The sequence below is a fragment of the Protopterus annectens genome, chromosome 10.part0 (genome assembly GCF_019279795.1).
Source record: "Protopterus annectens isolate FY-2018-M chromosome 10.part0, PAN1.0, whole genome shotgun sequence".
In the NCBI taxonomy this organism is placed as follows: domain Eukaryota; kingdom Metazoa; phylum Chordata; order Ceratodontiformes; family Protopteridae; genus Protopterus; species Protopterus annectens.
The window spans coordinates 1,197,796,121-1,197,819,870 of record NC_056744.1 but is presented as its reverse complement, the minus strand read 5'-3'; the positions used below and the strand labels follow the sequence as shown (position 1 = coordinate 1,197,819,870).

General features: G+C 39.9%; 1 protein-coding gene across 7 annotated transcripts in view; it reads left to right on the top strand.

Annotated features, from left to right (window-relative positions):
- The window catches only part of POMGNT1 (protein O-linked mannose N-acetylglucosaminyltransferase 1 (beta 1,2-)), a 1,898,302-nt gene that overhangs the window by 1,673,312 nt on the left and 201,240 nt on the right, over positions 1–23,750 (top strand). For all 7 annotated transcript variants that reach the window (XM_044085953.1, XM_044085951.1, XM_044085948.1 and 4 more), the window contains one exon: positions 20,733–20,868. In XM_044085953.1, coding sequence (XP_043941888.1) covers positions 20,733–20,868 — 136 coding nt within the window. The remainder of the gene's footprint in view (positions 1–20,732; positions 20,869–23,750) is intronic.

The following is a 23,750-nucleotide window of genomic DNA, read 5'->3' as shown; positions in this document are numbered from 1 at the left end:
CCTCCAGCTCCGTCCTCAGGTCCAGAACACCCCCAGGGTACATCTGTCAACCTAAAAATTGGCAGTTGTATTAGAATGTGTATTTACCCATTGCTATGGTATGTATGGGAGCATACAAGAGACTTTGGTGGCTGACTGTTAGGGCAGCAGACAGTACACGTCCATAGTGGCACCATGACATCTGTAGCACATACGGGGGTCACAATGGTAGCCAGTAGTACACAGGGTGTCCTAACCCACTGCAGATTATGGGCTGAACATCATATGTGTCCTTACAGCCCACACACGTTCCATGCAGCTGGACAGGTGTGGACCAATGCAGACAAATGATATACAATGGCCTATGGATATGCCCAATGAATGACCCTAACCCCCAAAGACACACACACACTACAGCAGGCCAGGCAGTTTGATGTAGGTTGTGAAAGCTAGGACGTCCAACACCACTGTGCTGGTATTTAACTCTGGGATCTGACGTACACTGGTATCCCTCCAACCGGCAATTTAGGTAGGTCCACACACTGACATGGAGTACCTGGCATACCACTACAGTAGTGGCAGATGTATACAACTGTCAGCTGTGCCCCCCATCCAACCTACACATGTGAGAGTCATGTGCTCCACCCACGGTTCTGTGTAGGTCTGTGGATGTGGTTAGATGTCCCCCCACGCTATGCAGACACGTAGCAACTGTCAATGCCACATGACCATTAGCTACCCTGCAGACACAGCATGACATCTGTCTGTGTAGAACGGAGGGGTCGGCAACACAGTACTGACTATCTGGACATGTGACACATGCGATACAGTTGTCCACACTTGGCATGCTTACACACATGACAGTATGACTGTAATGTCGGTCGACAACATACATAACAGTCATAATGGGCATGCTCACACACGGAAACACAGGACGGCCAGGCATGCATACACCAGTGGTCCGGACATATCTGCCAGTACATTGCTATACTGTTGGATGACTGCACTGTATGGTGTGTGTGTGGTCTATTGTCTGTGCATATGCCATGGTCTATTGTTAATTCACATGAGCTATGTGCACAGGGTACTGCTACCAATACGTGAATAGGGCGGTTCTTTGTTTGCAGACAGACTGACGCCTTTGGATACGGACTGGGTAAGGCACATTCCAGTAGGTGAGAGCAGTTGTGCATGGGTTTGCACAGTGTTAAGCACTGCTGATCTCTGGTTACAACACCTTTTACGCGTTTAGACTCCACATTTCTTTGACAGTGCACTACTGGCATACTGGTAGACAAACACGTTTACAGCCGCTCGCTCACCAGCATTTCTGCTTACATTTGTCACTCACGCTGGGTGTGTGCAATCCCTTGTGATGCGTATTACATCGGACTACATGACTACAGTATTGGGTATGTCTAACCATTTGGAGACGGCAGGCGTTCAACTGTACAGACTGGGCGGCCTTTCCAGTGACGTATTCATATTATATTCGTGCTCCTCATATGATCTGTTCCCATCTGCCTGATACATGGGAACGGATACTTTGCAATATTGACATGTGAATATGATTTTGTTAACGCAGCTGTCCGGCGAGTCATGCTACCGCATATCTACTGTACATTTTCTACCTTTCAGATTGCACAATGGGAGACTGTAGGAATAACACCTTTACCACTTTGCATGAGACAGTCCCTCATTAGGCATATGTCATGTGACGATACTCTAGCCATTGCATCCGTCCTGATTAGGGGACATTCTCATATTCTACGTGTCTGTAGTGGTTGCTTGTTACAGGTCTTGTATACCTGGCACGTTGATATGTTATATGTAGTAGCATAAGCAACTTTACAGCTGCTAGACTACTCTTTGATTTGTGGTGATATCTATATTGCTGTACTGTGCATGGCTGAAGCTATGTTCTGCCCTGGTATGTCTGACATTTCTACAGAGCAGGTCCCACTTTGTCCATTCAGAATGGTGGCGGCCCTATAGATCCTATATGTAGAGCTATCACATGTGTCAAGGCAACACATACCCACAGCCAGTTGTCAACTGACTACTTCCACGGTTTGCATATGTTAAGGTTATTCTTGTAGCATTATAATTGCTAATACTGATGTTCTTCATCTCACATTGCTGCAGTCCTTACATATGGGTAGTCCGCTGTCCTCGGTCGGCCCGAATACCAAAGTATTAGGCTGACGTCGGTCATGGGCGCTCAGATCTGACATCAGCGCATCAGGGTATTAAAGCACATGACCGACGTCATATCCTCAGTCTTTTTTGCCGCATGGTCCGTTGCAGAAGCAGCGTTTGCAAGTGCCGTTCGGTGTTCTGAAATTTTTGTATTCTGAGTTTCAGACCGAAACCAAGTTGGGCTAAGTACCCCATTGGGGAATATTTTTGTTTTTTCTTGCCTCATTTAATTCCGGATGTCAGAAAAAGTGAATAATTATATTTCTTGTGGGAAACAGATACCGCATAGGGATTACCACTCTCTCTGTATTCCTTGTTTGGGACCTGAGCACGACGTAGTCGGGTGTCGCTTTTGTGCTAGGTTTAATAAGCGCACCATTAAACGTAGGTTAGATTGTGCTAGGCTTGTCTTGATGGCGGTGTAATTATAATATGCCGTCGGATACTCCGGCGCCGCTACCGCGAAGAAGCGCAAAGAAAAATCTTTAAAGTCCAGGCAGGATGAGTCGTCCGTTCCGGACGCCGGTTCTTTAGAAACTACGGTGGAATCTGTGGATCCGGCCGAGGTTTCAGTTGAGTCTCAGGGGGAGGCTTTAATTTTGCAAGATGTGGCCTCTCAGGAGTCAGGTCAGGCTGAGGGGGCCTCTCAGGTTGCTGTTCTCCCTTCCTTGCCTAAGGTGGTTAGGCCTTCTCCTTCTATCTCTAAGGCTCCTTCCAGAGGCAGGCCTGGTTTGCCTTCCACGTGTGTCAGTCCTAGTTCTGCAGGTTCTGTGCCTAAAAAACACATGCTTAAAATGGCAGAAGATTTAATTTCTTTAATCAGAGGTTCTATGCCCCCTCCTGATAAGAGACCTAGGGTGGAGCCAGAGGTGGAAAGTTTGGAGCAGGCTTCAGATTACTCAGAGTCTTTGGCTGAAGACATTCAGGATTTTCCTCCTTATTCTGATTCAGACGCAGAGGATTCCAGTCCTTCTGCTTCTCCTCCAGAGGATTTTTCTTTTTCAGAAACCCTGCATTCTATGAGGGAGCATTTTAAATGGGAAGGTCAGGATTTCTCAGATTCCCGAAAGAGGCTTAGGGAATTTTTGTTTTTACCACAACATAGGCCCTTGGCTATACCTCCTGTTTTGGATGTTGTTCAGGACGTTTTCTCCGAGGCTTCCCTTAATCCAGACTCTCTGCCTCCTGCGCCAGTTAAGCCAGACAGGTATTACAGGGTACCTGAGGCTCATAAATATCTGTATAGGAGTCCAAGGGCTGACCCAGAAACTATTAGCCAGGGACCTAAGGGTGTCAGGGCTTCTGTTGTAAAGAATCCAGTTCCTATGGATAAAGATGCTAGAGCTTTGGATAGATGGGGTAAGAAAGTGTATACCTCTTCCACTTTAGCAATGAGGGCTTTGAATTGCCAGTTTCATATGTTGAAGTATCAGAATTTTCTCCTTACTCAACTAAAATCTAAAGTGGATGCTTTGGCAGAGGGCATAGAGTGTAAAGAATTACAGGATTTGGTACATGCCTCTGAACAGGTGGGTAAGCATTCTTTGCAGTGTGGTTTCGATGCTTTACAGGCTTCTTCCAGGGTGGCTGCCACTGGTTCAGTTATTCGCAGGCACGCCTGGCTTAAGGATCAGAATTTGTCAGAGCATGTTAAAACTAGAATTTTGGATGCTCCTTTGCAGTCTGAAGTTTTGTTTGGTTCTCCTGTGGAGTCTGTGTTGAAGAAAATGGAAGACAAGGCTAAGTCTATGCAGACTGTTAAAGATTTTTTGCAGGTGCAGCCTCCTAAGTTTAGCAGGAATTGGCCTACTAAGGGATGGGCTTATCCTTCTTCTGATTCACAGTCTAGGGGTAGATCTAGACGTGGTAGGGGCAGAGCTCAGAGTACTTTCAGGCCTAGAACATGGAGTTCACCTGCACAATCTACAGGTGAGGGCAGGGGCCAGTCCTTTCGTAAACAGGCCCAATGACCTGCATTTTCAGCTGCCAGATTCTGCCTGTCTGGCAGCTCCTTTGGGAGGAAAGTTGGCACTCTTCAAGCAAAACTGGCTTTTAGTCACCCAGGACAAATGGGTGTTGGACATTATAGACCGAGGCTACAAGTTTTATTTCCATACATTGCCTCCTTTCAAAGGCATGCCAGACGTTCCTCCTCAGCAAAGGGTAGAGGCTCACAAGCAGATTGCTTTACTTCTTCAAATGGGGGCTATACAGCAGGTCCCTCAGTCAGAAGTGGGCCTAGGATTTTATTCTCGCCTGTTTCTAGTACCAAAGAAAGGAAACACTTGGAGGCCGATTTTGGATTTATCTATCCTCAACACATACCTGGACATTCCAAAATTCAAAATGTTGACGTTGCAACAACTTCTACCTCTGTTGGGCAAAGATCACTGGATGGTAACTCTAGATCTCAAAGAGGCTTATCTTCATGTTCCTATCAGGCCCAGTTGCAGGAGGTACCTGCGTTTTCGGGCTGGGACTTTACATTATCAGTTCTCTGCATTGCCCTTTGGCTTATCTACTGCGCCCAGGGTGTTCACAAAGGTTCTGGCTCCAGTGATAGCCTTCTTACGGTTAAGAGGAATACAAATTTATCCTTATTTGGACGATTGCCTGATTCTTGCTCAAGACAAGTACGAACTTCTTCATCATCTACAGTATGTGATGGCAGAGTTAAGGTGCCTAGGGTATTCTGTGAACGAAACAAAGTCCAGTCTAGTACCCTCTCAGGAAATGTGCTTTCTGGGTGTGAGACTGAATACAGCTTCCCAGATGGCTTTTTTGACCCCGGACAAGCAAAAGAACCTTGCTCTTTACTTCCATCAGTTGTCTCTATGGTCCAGGCTGACTGCAAGGACAGTCCTTCAAGCCTTGGGGTTCATGGCATCTTGTATTCTGGTGCTTCCCAATGCCAAACTGCATATGAGGAAGCTACAATGGTATCTCAAAAATGTATGGACACAACACTGCCAAGATCTGGACACTGTCATTCAAATAATACCTTGCATTCAAAAGGAATTTTTGTGGTGGGCTCAGGAATGTCACCTAAACAAGGGACTCTCTGTGACCCGACCAGAGGCGAGTCAGGTTTTAACGACAGATGCCTCGGACAAGGCTTGGGGAGCACACCTCAATGGAAAATGGGTTCAAGACACGTGGCCTGCCAGACTTCAACATTTACATATCAACTTGAAGGAGATGTTAGCAGTCCAATTTGCATTGATGGCTTTCAAGGATTTACTTCACCCAGGGCAAGTGTTGATTCAAACAGACAACACAACTGTCATGTGGTACATCAACAAGCAAGGGGGAACCCATTCGTACCCTCTTTGCAGGCAAGCAATGATTTTGTGGGAGACTGCTCTCAGTTTACACCTCAATCTTCAGGCAAGGTTTCTACCAGGAGCACAGAACTCCTTAGCAGATGTTTTGAGCAGACAGATAGTGGATCCCCACGAGTGGAAACTGGGTCCTCATGTATTTCGAAAATTGACAGTAATATGGGGAACTCCAGACATAGATCTGTTCACTTCTCCACTAAATTTCCAGTTGCCAAAGTTTTGCACAAAAATGTTTCATCCCACAGCTTGGAAAGTGGATGCTCTATCATTCAGTTGGAGCAATCTTCACGTCTATGCCTTTCCGCCTCTGCCTCTCCTCCCCAAAGTACTCTTGAAGGTCAGACAAGACAAGCCCTCCATGATTCTAATAGCTCCAGATTGGCCTCGGCAGCACTGGTACCCTCTGCTGAGGAGTTTAGTACGGGAGCCTCCATGGCCTTTGCCTTCGATTCCGCACCTTTTGTCACAGGAGGGCAATCATTTCCTCAATGTCAGGATTCAGTCCCTGCATCTAACAGCTTGGCATATTCTGTTCTAGAACCAGGAGGGTCGCAGCTTCCACAACAAGTTTTGAATGTTATTTTGGAGGCCAGAAGGCCTAGTACAAGGAAAGTTTATGCTGATAAATGGAGGAGATTTTTAATTTGGAGCAAAACAATGGGCTTTGATGTTTCCAGGCCTGATTTAAGTGTTTCTCTTCAATATCTTACAGAATTATTAGACAAGGGTTTGTCTTTCTCCTCTATAAAAGTTCATGCTGCAGCCATTTCTGCTCACTATGACTGTGACCCTCCATTATTCTCTCATCCTTTGTTTAAGCTATTTCTTAGAGGGCAAAGAACATAAGACCCCACGTAGAGCTCCTACTCCTGCCTGGGATCTCAATTTTGTGTTGGAAAACTTACTTTACCTCCTTTTGAACCTGCAGCTACTGCTGAGTTAAAGTTTTGTCTTGGAAGACTGTTTTTTTGTTGGCCATTACGTCTGCTAGAAGGGTTTCTGAATTACAGGCTCTTATGGCAGTTGAACCCTTCCTAATTTTTCATAAGGATAGGGTATCTCTGCGTACTAATCCTACTTTTATGCCTAAAGTGGTTTCAAATGTGGCCTTGAACCAATCAATTCATTTGCCTACTTTTTATGCAGATCCCCAAAATAAAGGGGAGAAAATTTTGCACACCTTGGATATTCACAGGCAGTTGCGTTATTATTTGAGCAGGACTAAAGGGTTCAGACAGTCTCAGCAGTTGTTTGTTTCTTTTGCTTTGGGTTCTCAGGGAAACCTGTTTCAAAACAAACTATTTCTAAGTGGATTGGCTTTTGTATTGCTTTTGTTATTCTCATCATGGTAAGGAGATTCCGGCTGGAATCAGACCTCACTCCACTAGGGCTACTGCCACTTCTACAGCTTTTTTAAGGGGAGTAGGTACTAAAGATATTTTGGAAGCAGCTACTTGGAGTTCAGTGCATACTTTTTCTAAACATTACCACCTTCCTCTTTATTCCAAATCTAGGGCTGGATTTGCCACTGCAATCTTACAGGGCATTTTGGCAGCTCCCAATGCTTTATGATTTTGCCAGCCTCCCTTTACCTCTGCTTTGGGATTCTACCCATATGTAAGGACTGCAGCAATGTGAGATGAAGAACATAGTACAGTTTTGTACCTACCATAAATGTAGATGTTCGAAGATCCACATTGCTGCAGTCCAATTTACCCTCCCTCCTTCCCCTCTATAGTTTGATATGGTTGTATGGTTTGGGTGGTAGCTGTTATTTGTACATGCCTTTTGGGAAGTATTCTATTTTTGGCTGTGGCCTTTCTTTTTAGGGCCTTCTGACATCTGGGGCAAGAAAAGACTGAGGATATGACGTCGGTCATGCGCTTTAATACCCTGACGCGCTGATGTCAGATCTGAGCGCCCATGACCGACGTCAGCCTAATACTTTGGTATTCGGGCCAACCGAGGACAGCGGACTACCCATATGTAAGGACTGCAGCAATGTGGATCTTCGAACATCTACATTTATGGTAGGTACAAAACTGTACTTTTCCTATTACATGTAGCTGTTTCTGATACAACAGATTAATTTCTGACACCACTACACACAATATATGGCCTCCTTTCCCGAACTCCCAGGCCATGTGCCATAACATTCATTTTGCAGGACACAACTGCCCAGACGGGTGTGTCACTCAAAGGTTTATGGGTGTGGAACCTCATCTATTATGCTATCATCTACCTAGGGTGGTCATCAAATTATGCACTTTCCGTCACTAGCAGACCTCACATACCAATGGGGGAGAATGAACACTGTATCAGGAGCACTGCATAACACCCTGTGGGACACATTTAGATGATTGGTTCTATTAACCAGATACATTGACAGTCACAGAGCATATGTATTCATTCACGTTTGTCGAGGTACATGCTGTTTTTGACTCATACATGTTGTCATCTGTTATTACCTGTATTCCGCCACCTGTCCACCTAATATCACTAGTTCTGGAAGTGTTTAATTGGACTTTGTTACATTCTGATTCATAACTATGGACGTCCATGCTAATCGGGTACACGGGACTGATTTGGTCTCTATGTATTCCCCTGATGGTTTACAAACTATCCGGTAGATGTGCTCTTCAGGTTTGGGACGTATAGGCATCTGCTATGCCCACATAGGAATATTAATGACTTCCACTGGGCATGCCTACTACATCTCTGCCAACCAGCACCTGCACACTTAAGCCCATTACTGCATACCCATGGTCCACCTACCTGGCACTCCTCTACAGCACTCATAACATATACTTACTGTGAGCGCAGCTGGGGTATGAGCACACCCCTACACATTGCCCAATCTCCCCGTCTCGGGACACATGTCGTACGTTTTGTCAACCCATGTATTAGCACACGTGTTTCCCTTCACATTTGACTATTTCATTCATTTATAGATACAATGAATATTATTCTGGACATCAGTTATAAATTCACTACAGGTATGCAATAGTCCTATCAACAAATGTGACTGTTGGTGTACATATGTGTACACACCTCTGTGATACTCGGTGTGAGTAAAAATGAGGTGTTGAGAAGACTATATTTAAGGACTAACAGCTTAGTTTTAGCTCTTCCAATATAAAAACAAGAACACGAGAGAGACAGTGAACTTATTTTTGGTGGTAAATTTCAGTAACTGGCTACTGTGTGCATTGCCTGGCTGCCAGCAAAAAAGAAATTCAGAGAACCTGAAAGAAATTCAACCACAAAAGGTGAGGAAAAAACTCTGACTGGGAAGAATTCTGCAGCTCTTCAGCAAAAAGCATTACAAGCTCCACCTTTGGTGCAAGACATGAGCTCCATCCAGTAACATAGAAGAAAGAATAAGTGAAATGTACTCATAGCTGATTAAAATAAAGGAAATGCTAATGGAGTATATCAACTCAAATAAAAGGCTGGATAAAATGGAAGAAGCTTTAAACAGATATTCAGATGAAGTGATAAAACTGCAAAAATCTGAGGTTGAAATGAAAAAAAAGCTGCCTGAATGAGACTGCTCAAGAAGAGATGTTTAAAAAAACAATAGAATTAGAGCACAGTGCACGCAGGGAAAACCTGAGATTTTCTGCTGTACCAGATAAGCTGGAAGGAACAGACTATATTAATTTTATGAAAGCACAAATAAGAAACTGGACTGGTATTCCACAGCAGGAGTTGTTAATTGGAAGTGCACATCATGTGTTTGCTCCAAACCTGGCCATGAAAAAGCAACCTAGACCTTTAGTAGTAAAGATGCAATCCTACCAACAGAAGGATTTGATTCTGAAAAAAATGTGGCAGAAGACAAAGTACTAAAAGATGGAGACAGTAGAGTATTTGTGGAAAATGATTACTCACTGTTCAGGCAGAAGAGGAGTAAATTTATTCCACTAATCATGGAATGTTGAGGAGCAGGTTTGAGATTCAAACTGCTGTATTCATTCCTGGAGGGGCAAAATCATTTTTTGATGCTGTGATGGGCCCTCTTTACCCAGGCCAGTAATCAAGGAGCATCAATCCTCACCACTGACACCGTTGAGAGATGGTCACCAAGAACAGAAATGGATTTATACAGTATTTTCAAATGCAGCTGTCTGCGTCAAGCACAGTTTCCCCCAGGAGCACACCAGGAACATGCTCCAGACCCCGAGACTGGACTCTCTCTCTCCAGATCCCAAACAAAACTCACTTTGGAGCACTGTGTCTCAGTTCCAAGTAACTGACACACTCACACCTGGGTATTTGATTTTCACTCACACTCCTGGGAAAGGCTGGCACAGATTCACTAGCTGTGCCCCTTTCCATCCAGGCAACAAGATAACTACACTGCCACCAGTCAGTAACTATCAGGCTCTTACAAGGGTATCCAATTATACTGAGTAAAATCAATGCTTATATAAATAGTAGAGGGTAATGCAAGCAGCAAGGCTTTTCGGAGTGGCCAAGACGTTACCAAAATAAGCACAAGTGCTCTCAAAATGTTACAAGTAATCTCTTAAAGACCAGCCACAATGAAAGGTATAAAAATATTTAATAAAATAGAAAATATGAGAATGTTAAATATCTAAGGACAATAAACAATGTTTCAGTCACAGGAGAAATTAAAACAACAGTGTTGGACAGATTCAAACGGATGAAGAAAAACACTGCATAACTAATGTCACTGTATTTCCTGACTAAAGAATTATTGTTCCCTAGCTGACTTAATTCAGCAAGCCAAGATGAGATACTGAGATTCTTACTTCCACTGGGCAAGGTGATGAGCTTACAACTACTGAACTGAACTCAGCTAACTGACTGTGATAACGGTCATAGATAGTTTATATCAGGATCCAAAGAAAACAAAACAAGTTGCTGTGCGAGTTCCATTCTCTCAGTGCTGGTTATAGAATGACATCACATTTAATCACCTGACTCTGGTACAATATGCACTCCAAGCTTTGCTAAGAACTGTTGCAGTATCTGAAAGCTATAGAACAATTTCCAAAACCTCTACTCTTCCCTTCCAGAATTCTTTCTTTAAACATAAACATTTAATCAGTTATAATAACACTGTTGATACATTTTTAACACAAATATGTGTACAAGTCAGTGTGATAGTCAAATGACACAAAATTGTTTACAAAACTCCAGCTAACTATGCTGGCATATGTTACACATGCACTGCCCTATTCTCCCTGGCACAGATGGCAGCACCCCACATCATCATAGATGCAGAACATGCTAAGGAGGAAATACAAAAATTTGTCTAACAAAAAGTGAGCAGGGAAACAGGAGGAGATTCTGCTGCAGAGAAACTGCAATAGTGAAACCTTTTCCAATCTTTCAATGGAAAATGCTTGAGAAATGGAAAGACAAGAGTTGACTAAGAGTATGTTGGAAAGGAAGCAGAGAATAGATTTGGGAGGTGGAGATACACAGGAATAAAACCAGCAACTTGGAAGCTGACAAATAAATGTGGGGATTATAAATCATTAATTATATTTTAGAGCATGACAGAACTAGAAAACCAAGAAATACTGGATGTTTTGACATTGTTAAACTTGTGGGGGACTCTAAAGTATATGCCCTACTTAATATCAATATTTGGAGGAACACTTAGGAGAGAGGAAGAGAAAAGAGAGAGTTAACTGTGAGTAAAACAAACTTTTGTTTTTAGCATTAATATTTGCATAGTGCATGATACCTGCATGCTATAAAGTACAGTTTTCTCAGTTACTTTCAAGTGTAATGAGGGTACTAAAGTAAATAGATGCCCATGATTTTTTTTCTTTTCTGTTTCTCCTTATTGAGTGTTAAGAAATTTAGGCACTGCAATGTAATAGATGTTCAGGGTAGAATTATAGACCTTGTACTGGATATATGCGAACTCAAATGGCAGTTACGGCTTAATGCTACTGAGTTTCCAGGAATTAATGAAATTACTGCCATTACATATGTTTTAAAGTTTAACAATATAGTAGGTTCAAGTAGTTTAGTGTTTTCAACATTTGTATTAATGCATGCATTTTTAGTGGATAGCTTTAATAGTTTTTTGACTAATTTATAGTTTCATTATTTAATTAGTTAATGGGGGTGATATTCACTATATAAAGGCTGGGTGGGATTTGATGCATTGTTCTGAGGAAGTCCCTACAGGAGGAAAGAAAGCGCTAAACCTTGTGAAATAAAGTTCTTTGGACCCTGCAGTGGCTCTGTCGTGCTGTGCTTTGAGGTTCTGCAGTTTGTTTAGCAGTTGGTTGAGAAGAAGTTCGTTCCAACTGGTGAGGCACATCTATGGAAGGGTCGGTATCAAATGCTGAGCTTATGGAGCTATTACAACAGATTAATCAACAACTGGCTGTTCACTCTAATCAGATTAAGGGTCTGATGGATAAGATTGTTAGCTCTACAAATATTTTTGGAAGTCTAGGTTTTCCTTTAACCCAGCCAACACAGACTTCACAAGCTGTCCATGGGGAGCAGCTTGGTACTGCTCTCCATTTAAGCCATGAAGTGAATGTGGCTGATAAAGGTACTGGTGGTGTGATTACTGATTCTTTGACGTGCAAAATAATACATTTGATTTTTGGCTTGGGAGAAGGAACAGTAGCACAATTCAGCATGAAACTTTAACCCTGGTTGAAAAGTTAAAAGGGTTTGAGAAAGATTTATTAGCACTTAAGAAACTTCAGATGGAAACCACATATCTTCAATGGAATATTGAATTGGGGCAAATACCTCGAGGACTGCGAGTGTGGAGATACCCCAATAGAGTAGAAGGAAATATTGAGCTACTTAAAGAACTACACAAGTTATTTGACCATACAGTTATTGAATTGCTTAAATTAATGGTCAAATACAATATACAAGCCATGGATAAACTTTCCAAGGATTTAGATTAAAAAAAATAGACTGATTCAGGCAGATCTGGCATTTCCACAACATAAAACAAATTATACCAATGAGTTTTCAACTGTAGACAGCATTTGTGACACTATTTTTGTAAGAAAAATGAATAAATTGAAAAGAGACATCAATGAAAATGCAAAGACAAAGTTTATCCTCTTTCAGAATGGTTCCCAGGCCAGTGAAGATGAAAAACAATGGTGATGTATGGAGCGGTGAGGGGATGATGTCAGACGCCAGAGCCAATAAACGGTATCAATAAAACTATCAACAGTTTCAAAACCAGGGAGGTGAAGGAGTCAGAAGATTTGAAAGATTAAAACAAAAGAAAAGCAATATGGCTCACAAGCCAGAAATTTTTATTTAGCGCTTTCATCTGCTTTACAAATTGACTTCCTCAGAATACAATCCACTTTAACTTCATTTCTGTTTCAATACACACTCAGTCACATGTCCTTAATTAACACTCAATTAATTCCTTAAAAACATACAGACACCTGAAAATATATTCAATTTTAAATGAAAATGTATATACACACACACTTGTGAATAAAATCTTGAACAAGGAAAAGGGAGACTTATATAAAATTGATCGTTTTATAACCTATAAACAATGTTTTAACTGATGATATTTAAATCTGTTCACCTCTAAAGCTCACTTGAAATTCTACTAATCTAGTAGAATGGGCTAGTTGAAATTAATAAAACCTAATACTAGGACTTAGGGACAAAACTAATTTATATGATGAAAAACATTATATATGAAAAACCTGCCTTCAGCTTTAAATAGCTGGAAATAGAGACAGTTTCATTAAGCCTTGGGGGTTTGTGGCATTACATTTAAGCTGCCACAATAATTCTCTATATTCTAAGTAAGTGTTCAGTGGACCCCCCCCCCCCATTGCTGTGTTGCACTTGTTCGAGGGCACTAAATTTGAATGTATGGCCAGGAAAATCTTTAACATGTTGACTTAATGCATTCTTTAGGTTGCCCTTCTGGATGTCATATAGGTGTTGTCCCCAACATTTTCGAACTATGTCATGTCATATTGGGAGCAGGTACATATAATAGATGGTCCTTTCTATAGTAACATTTTATACTATACTCTGTTTATGGATGATTTGTTTATAATTTGGAAAGGAATGGAGAGTCAACTCCAACTCTTTCTTGAATATGTTAACCATTCAGAAGAGTTTTTGAAGTTCACTCACAGCTATAGTGACACACATATCACATATCTTGATGTGGATTTGAGTTACAATAAAGTTGATAAAAAATTAACATCAACCATCTATAGGAAACCAACCTTCTCAAATTCCTGTTTGGAATTCAGTAGTTGGCATCCTGCTGATCACAAAAAATCCATTGTCAAAGGGCAGATGGTGCGGGCTGCCCATAGGTTACTATGGATAAGGAGTTTTTAGATGAACTATTATTTATTAAGCAGTTATGTTTAAAGAGAGGGTACCATATACAGGAGATAATTGTTAAAAGTGAATCTGGATTTTACCAACCTTTACTAGCAAGTGGTAAGGGATGGAAATTCAGTATGCAGTCCAGGGAAGTTAGAAAAATAAATAATTATTCAACTAGCTTCATTACTACCTTCAATTTGGATGAGTCTGAGGTTGTGGATATTGTTCTCAAGACTTGGGGAATCTTGAAAAGTGAAAATAATATAGGGAATAAGGTGGGGCCCTTGCCTAAGGTGGTATTTAAGAAGGATCGTTCACTGAAAAATGTACTGGAAGCTGGTATTTATAGGTTGGGTGGACATCAACATAGGATCAAGGGCAATTTTAAATGTAATATGTGTTTGTTTTGTCCACACATTTTAGAAACTACAGAACAGTATAGACTGAATAGTACCCTTTTATATATCGATGGTCATTTCAACTGTAATAGCCAAAATGTGGTATATGTGGCCAAGTGCCGATCATGTCCTGTATTTTATGTAGGAAAACATGTAGGCAATTTAAAAATAGGATAGCCAAACTCCTCCTAGATATTAGGTATGGCAAGCTAGCCAATGCTTTAAGTAGACACATAATTCACATAGGGACCATAAGTTTAAATTCTTGGTTATACAGCAGGTAACTAAAGATTTTCAGGGTAGAATTATAGACCTTGTACTGGATATATGGTTCATAGGTAGATACTAGGCTATCTGCCCTAGGGCATTTATAAGCCTAGCCAGAGTGTATTTGGCTTCCGCCTCCCTATTAGATTAGCCTACTGTGCCTCTGTAAAGTGGGTCACAGAAGGTACCCTTTTAAGATTAGTTTACTGTGCCTCTGTCTAGCAGGGACACAGAAGAGCTCCCAGGGGTGAATTTGGGATTTCCCATCCACTCGTCCAGATTTCGCTTGAAGAGGGTCAGCGAGGGGCTATGTCTAACATGAATTGGGATTCTATTCCAGAGTGAGGGGAGCCTCTGGGAAATGAATCTGTCCCTCCAGCATGTCCTATTTATTTTTGTGTTGAGGTTTAGGTCCCTGGAGCGTGTAGCTCTAAGGGACTTGGATTTTTTGAGGTGGAACATGTTCATTAATTCTGGGTTTGACATGGCTTTGTACGTCAGGCATAGATCGTCTCTGAGTAGGCGGTAAGCAACTGAGTAGAGCTGGAGTTTCTTTAGTCGAGCTGCATAGGACATCTGTTTGTAGCCCATGATCCTCTTGGTGAGGTACTTTTGGGGTCTCTCCAGTTGCTGCAGGTGTCGGGTAAGGTACATCCCAAAAGGGACATTGTATTCAATTATGGGCCTGATGAGTGATGAGTAGAGGGGCACAATGACCTCTCTTGATTTAGATGCGAACCCTTTTGTGATAAGGTGGGCTATATAGAAGGTCTTTCTAACCACTTTGGCAACGTGATTATCAAAGGAGAGATTACTATCTACGTTGGTCCCCAAATCTCTAATTACTTCTTCCGTACTTAATTGATTACCACCTATGTGGTAATTTGTGGGCACCTTGTTTTTCCCAAAGGGGATGACTATACACTTTTTAGCATTTAGCTTGAGGCCATGGCTCTGACACCAAGCATCCGTCTCCGTGAGACCCTTTTGGAGGATGCTTGTGGCAGCTGGAGATTCGATTATGGCCCCCAGTTTGCAGTCATCTGCGAACTTTGTCAGCCATAATCCCCCCCCCCCCCCATGTTAGCCTGAACCTCAGAGAAGTATATACCGAACAAGAGAGGTCCCAGAAAATATGCAAACTTAAATGGCAGTTACGGCTTAATGCCACTGAGTTTCCAGGAATTAATGAAACTACTGCCATTACATGTGTTTTAAAGTTTAACAATATAGTAGGTTCAAGTATTTTAGTGTTTTTAACATTTGTATTAATGCATGCATTTTTTAGTGGATAGCTTTAATAGTTTTTGACTAGTTTATAGTTCAATTATTTAATTAGTTAATGGGTGTGATGTTCACTATATAAAGGCTGGGTGGGATTTGATGCATTGTTCTGAGGAAGTCCCTACAGGAGGGAAGAAAGCGCTAAACCTTGTGAAATAAAGTTCTTTGGACCCCGCAGTGGCTGTGTCATGCTGTGTTTTGAGGTTCTACAGTTTGTTTAGCAGTTGGTTGAGAGAAAAGAAAGAGTTAACTGTAAGTAAAACACTTTAGTTTTAGCAGTAATATTTGCATAGTGCATGATACCTGTATGCTATAAAGTAAAGTTTTCTCAGTTACTTTCAAGTGTAATGAGGGTACTAAAGTAAACAGATGCCCATGATTTTTTTCCTTCTTTTCTGTTTCTCCTTATTGAGCGTTAAGAAATTTAGGCACTGCAATGTAAAAAAAAAAATAGTCTGATCAAAAGAGTATGGTACAAGAAAAAATGATTTGTATTGTTTTAGTTTTGCATAGGGGAATGGCTGGATTAAGGCTCTTGGCTTTATGTAGTAAGTTTTAAGAGAAAGCAAATAAAAAAGAACATTGAATATACTAAAGCTCTACTCTAGCAAATAAATAAATTACTTGTAGAAGTATATCTGTATCTGGTTCTCATGTATCCATAGAGACAGTCTGATAAAGAACAATAAAAACAGAATACTTTTTTTCTTTTAATGGCTTTCTTTCAGTTGCCATGAGATAATGTTTGAAAGCATTCAAGTGGTTTCTCATTCTGGAAGAGCAATAAAAATAAGACAGAACCAGATAGCATTTAATAGAAGCACAAGCTGTACCATGCATCTTAGCATGGATAACCTTATTTTTAAGTAAAAGCAAGTTTGTGAGTGTGGCTGTCTGTTTGGGACAATTCTTCCTATTAGGAAGGTAAAACTTCAGTATTTGAAGATTTACATAGTTTTGTCTGCTAATATTAAGTTAATAGATTTTTGGGGTGTATGTGGGTTTTTTTTGTTTGAGGTCTTTCAATAAAACAAAAATTTTTGTTAGATGTGACTGGCTCAAATGGACATGACAAACAACTGTATAAAAGGTCAACCTGCCAAACAGTGTGTACGTGTAACACAAAAGTTGGAACTAGATAATTAAAAAGCTGTTACAAATAAAAGGTGGGAATAATAACTTTTTAACATAAAGGCCCTATCGATATTTTCTTTAAAATGTTATCAGGACGGCACAGTGGTGCAGTGATTAACATTGTCACCTCACAACAAGAGGTTCTCTGGTTTGATTCTCGGCTGGGGTGCCTTCTGTGTGGAGTCTGTATGTCCTCCCTGCATTCGTGTGGGTTTCCTCTGGGTGCTTCAGTTTCTTCCCACATTACAAAGACATGCATTGGAGCATTTCTCTCTAGGCCTCCACTAAAAATTGGCTCATTCCAAGTTAGACTTTCCCGGTAAACAGATGTTAAGTAAATAAATAAAATGTTAATGGTCTCACAGATAGAGAGTAATGAACTATATTAAAAATGTAGAGTGCAGATAGTTGTGCTACAAGAGACACATTTGGAAAGAACTGAATATGTGGATTTGATAAAGAAATATTTTTCAGGACAGTTATTCAGTGAATATCTGGGACAAATGAAAAGAGGAGTACTTATATTAATTGCAAGAGGAGCTCCAATAGTCATAGAAGAAAGTAAAAAAGATAATATTGATAGATATGTAGTACTAAGGGGATACTGGCAAGGGAGGATGATTACACTGGCATGTACAGTAAACTCTCACTTATCCAGAACGCAAGCAACCAGAACTCTCAAGCAACCAGAAAAAAAAAATCGAAGAAATACAGCACAATTGTCATGTGTTGCACTTTGTTTTCCCCCACAAAAACATACCTTACAGTTTTAGAGTTTTAAAAAGGAAGATAAGAATAAATTCCCTCTCTCCCCAACCTAAGAACAAATCAAACCAAACAAATAGTATAGGATACAGTATTAAGTCTATTTTTAGTAGTAACTCTCAAACAACCAGAAACTACAGTTATCTAGCATCTACCAATCCCCATGGGTGCCGGTTAACTGAGAGTTTACTGTGTTTATACTCCACATAAAATTGCTGTAATGGAGCTTAAGTAAATTCTGGGAAAAATAATCAGTTTTCAGCAGGGAATATTACTTATGGGTGGGGACTAGAATTTGATTTGCAGCAGGAAAGATGTGTCTGGGGGGCCCAGAAGGGAAACATAACAAAAGAGGATGGATTTTTTGAAAAAAATATGAAAATATTTAGCATGGAAGATGTGAATTCAGTAGTAGAAATTTGGAGTATTATTTCACAAGATACAAAAACTGGGCTAGGCTAGGCAGAGCTTACTTTTCACAGGAACGTGCATTTAATTGAAAGCTTTGATACGTATTCAATAACTATTGCAGATCACACACCAATAATTAAAATAAAAACACAGAGTATTGAAATAAAAATGAGACACCGGCACTTTCCAACCTTTCTGCTGAAAAGAGAGTAACTTAAGGAATGGGTAGTGGAAATTATTCAGGAGTTATTAGAGAAGACATAAATCTTTTCTGAAAATAAAGCTAGGGAGTGTGGAATAAAATTAAGGTGGAGTTTAAAAATACTATGGAAGTAGAGATATGATTAAGAAGCAACAAGAATTATTTAGAGGGACTGACAAATATTAAAGTACTGCAGAATAGGGTGAATCCCACAGAACAAGAATAGGAGCAATTGCAGAGCGCTTAGCAGAAAGTAAAGCATTACCTTGATAAAGATTGCTGTGAAGCAACTGTTTTTTTTTTTCTGATAATAATGCCAGAGCACAAAATCTTTTAGCACAACAACTAAGTAGAAAGTGTTGTTGTCAAACTTAGGGAGCCTATAACAAGGAAGTTGAGATACTGTAGAGGTACAGGAAATATTTCAGAAGTTTTATGAAAGTTTGTGTAAAGCAGAGAAATAAGGAGATCAAGAAAAGGAACAAATGGAAATGTTTATGGAACAGTTAAATATGCCAAGGTTAGAGGTAGAGGAGGCTGAGTTACTAATAGTTAGGATAGGAGAAAATGAGACAAAGAAAAGGAAGAGTGAGCAAATATTGCCATGTCAAGATGTGCCACGCTGACAGACTCCTACCCAGGAAGACTGAATGCTGTAATTAAATCAAAAGGTGCTTTAGCAAAGTATTGGTTTAATGGTGTGCACACACAACAGAGTATTAGTTTAAGGGTGTACGCACTTTTGCAACCTGCGTATTGTACATTTTTTATTTTTTATATTTTCCCCTAACAGATTTGTTTTTCAGTTGAATTGTACAGGTATAGGTCAGATTAAAGATGGGAAAAGTTTTGAAATGATTTATTGTGGTCTCATTTTTTATACTCACAAACCTGGCATTTTTAACAGGGGTGTGTAAACCTTTTATATCCATGTCTGCCTCCCAAATATGCAACAAAGTCTAGGATTTGCAAGTGTTTACATAGGTATTTTTTATACCCCAAGTAGACTTCAAAGAATTTTCCTCAGTAGACAGCAAATGTTGGAGGTGTGATGGGAAAGAAAGAGTTAACTGGGAACATGTTTTCCTGGAGTGTAATGAGTTTGGAGACTTTAAAGATTCCATGCAGACTCTTCTGTCAGAGATACTGGGTAAGCAAATTGATGTAACTAAGGAAATTATTTTTTGAGCTATGGTATAGAATCAGAATTGCCTAGACATGGTACGGCCTTATTGAGTCTAATAATGGTTCCTGCCTAAAAAGTAGTTGCTAGAAAATTGAAAGCAAAGTGTAAACCAGCTTTACTACAAGTAGTGAATATAGTAACAGAGATAAAACTGCTGGAATTGGGATCTTTAGAAAAGGGTAGGAGCAAATTACATGGGAAAAATGGGAATTGTGGGAACAATACATGCAAAGGAGGAACGAGGATTAAAAGAAGGCAGGATTTGAATGAGCTATGTAATGTTTGACTGACAGTGACTGGCTAGATTATAAGTGATGTATAATGTTTGTAAGTACAATTATGTCAATATGGCTTGTGATGTATAATGTTTGCAACTAAAATGATATCTGTATGTTTTTTGGGTCTATGTTATATGAACGAAAGTTGATATAATCAAACGCTCTAATGAGCGAAAATACCAGAAATCCAAAACGATATTGTGGGGGCTATGCACCCCCCCCCCCACTAAATATATATTCCATCTCTGAGATCGCACTACAGTGAGGAAAGGGCAAATACTCCAATCTTCACTGTACTGCTACCCCACAGCACGCATCTGATTTCCGGGATTTTCGCTCATTTCGTTCATGTAATATAGACCGTGTTTTTTTTTTTTTTTCATTTATATAAATGTTTGATTGCCTTTGTCATGCACGATGATTTAATAAAGATGTTTCTTGTTTAAAAAAAAAATTAAGAGGTCTTGAACTTGCACGATCCATAATGGCGTAGAAGCTAAGTTATAGATCACCCCTATGGAGTAGTCTATAGGACACTAAGAACAGAAACTAGGCCTCCGGTCTCTTTGGCCCATGATCTTTTTTGTCTGGAACCTTTGGTGTCTCTCCAACAGCTTTATTTGTAAGATACATCCCAAAGGGGGCATTGTATTCAATGATGGGCCAGAGTGGTGTAGAATGTAGAGAGGAGGGGTGTTAGGACCTGATCCGAATATATAGATGGAGGTAAGGACTTTTTTTGGTTCTAGAGGAAATACGCTTTGTTTTTCACTATCATAAGTACTTCACTGTTTACACTGTTGCTTTGCTACTTACTTGCTGAATTATGTTTTTACTGCAAAGCAATTTAAACATCTGAAATAATGCTGTTCAAAAATTGCATTGTTATTCAAGATTAACATAAGTCTTTGTTTCTTTTTATTTATGCTTTATGTACGGTTTCCATAGTGAAGCAGAAGTTTTAGATCACAACAAAAACTCATGTGAAGATTCCTTCATCCCAGATACAGAAGGGAAGATATATGTGATGTACATCCGGATGGATCATGATGCAGACTTTACCACATGGACTCAGTTAGCCAAGGTGAGCATACCTTCCTGAGATTATTTCTTTTTTATCATTGTTTATCTTAAATGCATGACACTTGGGTGTGGGTTATAATGTAGCATACTTGCAAGTTCAATGATTTTGTGTTGCAAGGAAAAGGAATGTGAACAGATAATGTAGAGCAAACCAGTGCTGTTATACAGTAGTTAAGATGTTTTGTGGTTTTGTACTTTTGAAAAAAAAAACAAAAAAACAAAAATCTTTATTGTGAATGATTTTCATTTTTTGCACTATGCACATGCATATGAATTACGAGTTGAGCATGTTTTCACATTCCTCATTTTATATGCTTTCTTTAACAAAACAGCTTGTGAGTTGATTTGATTTCTAAATGTAGTTTGTGGTCTTACTAGAAAATACAATAAAATATGTATATACATTATTGATGAAATTAACGGAAGATTGCTAGGATAAATTAGCTGGGAGAATGCATCCTTGTAGCACAGAACCAGACATTGTGTGCTGTTAGACAAGTGTTAGGAGATAACTAAATTTTTAGCACTAAAAGATTTTTTTTTTGTTAAAAAAAAAAGATTTATGGAGTGTGCTGTAAATTATTCACAGATATGTGAAGTGGTGCTACATTTTTTGGTTATGCCTTACTAAGTAAGTGGTGTTTGTTTTTTGTCTGGCTAAGTAGTATTGACTTTTCAGAGCAAGGATGGTTTACTGATTATGGACAGGCTAGACACAGTTTTCAAGTATACAGTCTCATAGTTGGCCTGTTTTTTGTTTGGTGGGTTTCAGTGAAGTAATCCACATCATTGTATAGTAAGTTCTTAGATTCAGCAAGTATCTATGTTCGAGACTTAATACAGGCTAAAATGTTTTGAGTAATCTGATGTCAACCCAACAGTCAAGCTGAGTTGTTAGGTTTTTTAGTAGTTAAGGTAAATGTATTCCAGGTTATATGAATGAACTAGATCATGAAATGTAGGTTTTTGTTGAACTTTGCATAAGGAAAGACACGTTGCAGTACTTCAGGTTTTTGAATGCAGTGAACCAAGTCTATTCCAAGCTAGACTCTTTTGAGAAGATTATGGAATGCTGCATATGACAAGGATAAAAGTCTCCTTTGTATATCTGTAGTTGATGGTACAACATTACAAGGACTTTAATCTAGTAGTGTAGTCCATACTACTACCTTTTGGAATCTTCTTAGTGTATCTGCTTTAGACTTGTTTGAATTGTGTGCAGATTAAGGGAACTTTTCCTTCTGTTACTTGCAGTAGTTGTTATGCAGTTGATTTTTTTTAAATAAATAACAAGAAATGTGATTTTACTCTGAGTTTTCTTGTGATAATGTGCGAGTCATGTATAGGTTAAGACGCCCTTGCAATTTAAAAAAAAAATGTGTATATATATATATATATATATATATATATATATATATATATGGGTCTACTTTTAATCGAATGCCACTTATTCGAAAAAGAGCAGTAGACTTTTAAGTTACGCAAAAGTGCACTTTCGCGAAACTCATTTCAACGAAACAATAAAAAGATTAAACAAAAAACAGAAAACACTTTCTAACATTACATTGAATGGGGGATTCACCCCCCCCCCCCCACTTAAATATACCAACTCCTTGATCGCACTGCAGTGAGGAACAGGTAAATTCCCTGTTCCCCACTGTAGTGTGCCTTGGTGCTTCAGTTTCCTTGAACGGTTCATTGAACCGTGCTTTTCAGAAGTGCACTTTCGCATAATCGAGGGTCTCCTGTTCGTTTTCGAACAAGTGGATTTTCGGTCTTATACAGTAGACCCATATATTTATATATATATATATATATATATATATATATATATATATATATATATATGTATATATATATGTATATATATATATATATATATATATATATATATATGGATTCACTTTATAATCTAGAAATACTGAAATATCGAATTTCAGTATTTTGAGACTATAAAGCCCAACATCCGGAAATGTCGAATTCACGGTTTTTGTGGTGCGCTACGGGACGTTGGATGTACTGTGTAGCTGATTTACATTTCGTATGTGGATATGGTTGGAGATAAGGTAAGTGAATATTTTTTTATGGGTTTTGGGTAGGGATTTGAGTGTATGTGAGTGTGTTCAGAAGTTTTAGGTGTGGGTTAGGGTAGGTAGGTATATGAGTGTGTAAGTTTTGAAAGTGGTGGTGTTCGTACATTTGTGATGTGTGTGTATGTGTGTGTGAGGGGACTTTAGTGGGTAGTGGTCAGTTTACTGTCTTTTTCTGTTTGGTCTGACCTCGCAGTTAGTATATATAAGTAGCGGGGGTGTGCGGGGCACAGGGGGGGCTTGCCCCCCTGCTTATAAGTAGGGTAGGTTTATTTATTTGTATTGTTGTGTTTGTGTGTGATTTGTTTGTTTTAATGTGGGGAGGCTGGTGTATGTGTTGTGGTAGTGTATGTTGTGTTTACGTTCGATGTTTGGATTTTCACGGTTTTCTGTGTTTTGGTGTGAATATATATATATATATATATATATATATATATATATATATAAATGGATGGATATAGATACATACATGGGGGCGGCCACGGTGGTGCAGCGGTTAGCATTGCCGCTTCACGGCATGAGGTTCTCTGGTTCGATCCTTGGTTGGGGTGCCTTCTGTGCGGAGTCTGCATGGTCCTCCCTGTGGTCGCGTGGGTTTCTTCCGGGTGCTGCAGGTAGGTGGATTGGACACTCTAAATTGCCCCTAGGTGTGACTGTGTGCCTTCTGTGGAAGGTTGGGCGCTGGGCTGGCAACTCAACACTGTAAAACTCTACTGCCAATCATGAGCAGACGGGTGATCCACTGTGGCGACCCCTAACCAGGAAAAGCCGAAAGAAGAAGAAGATATAGATA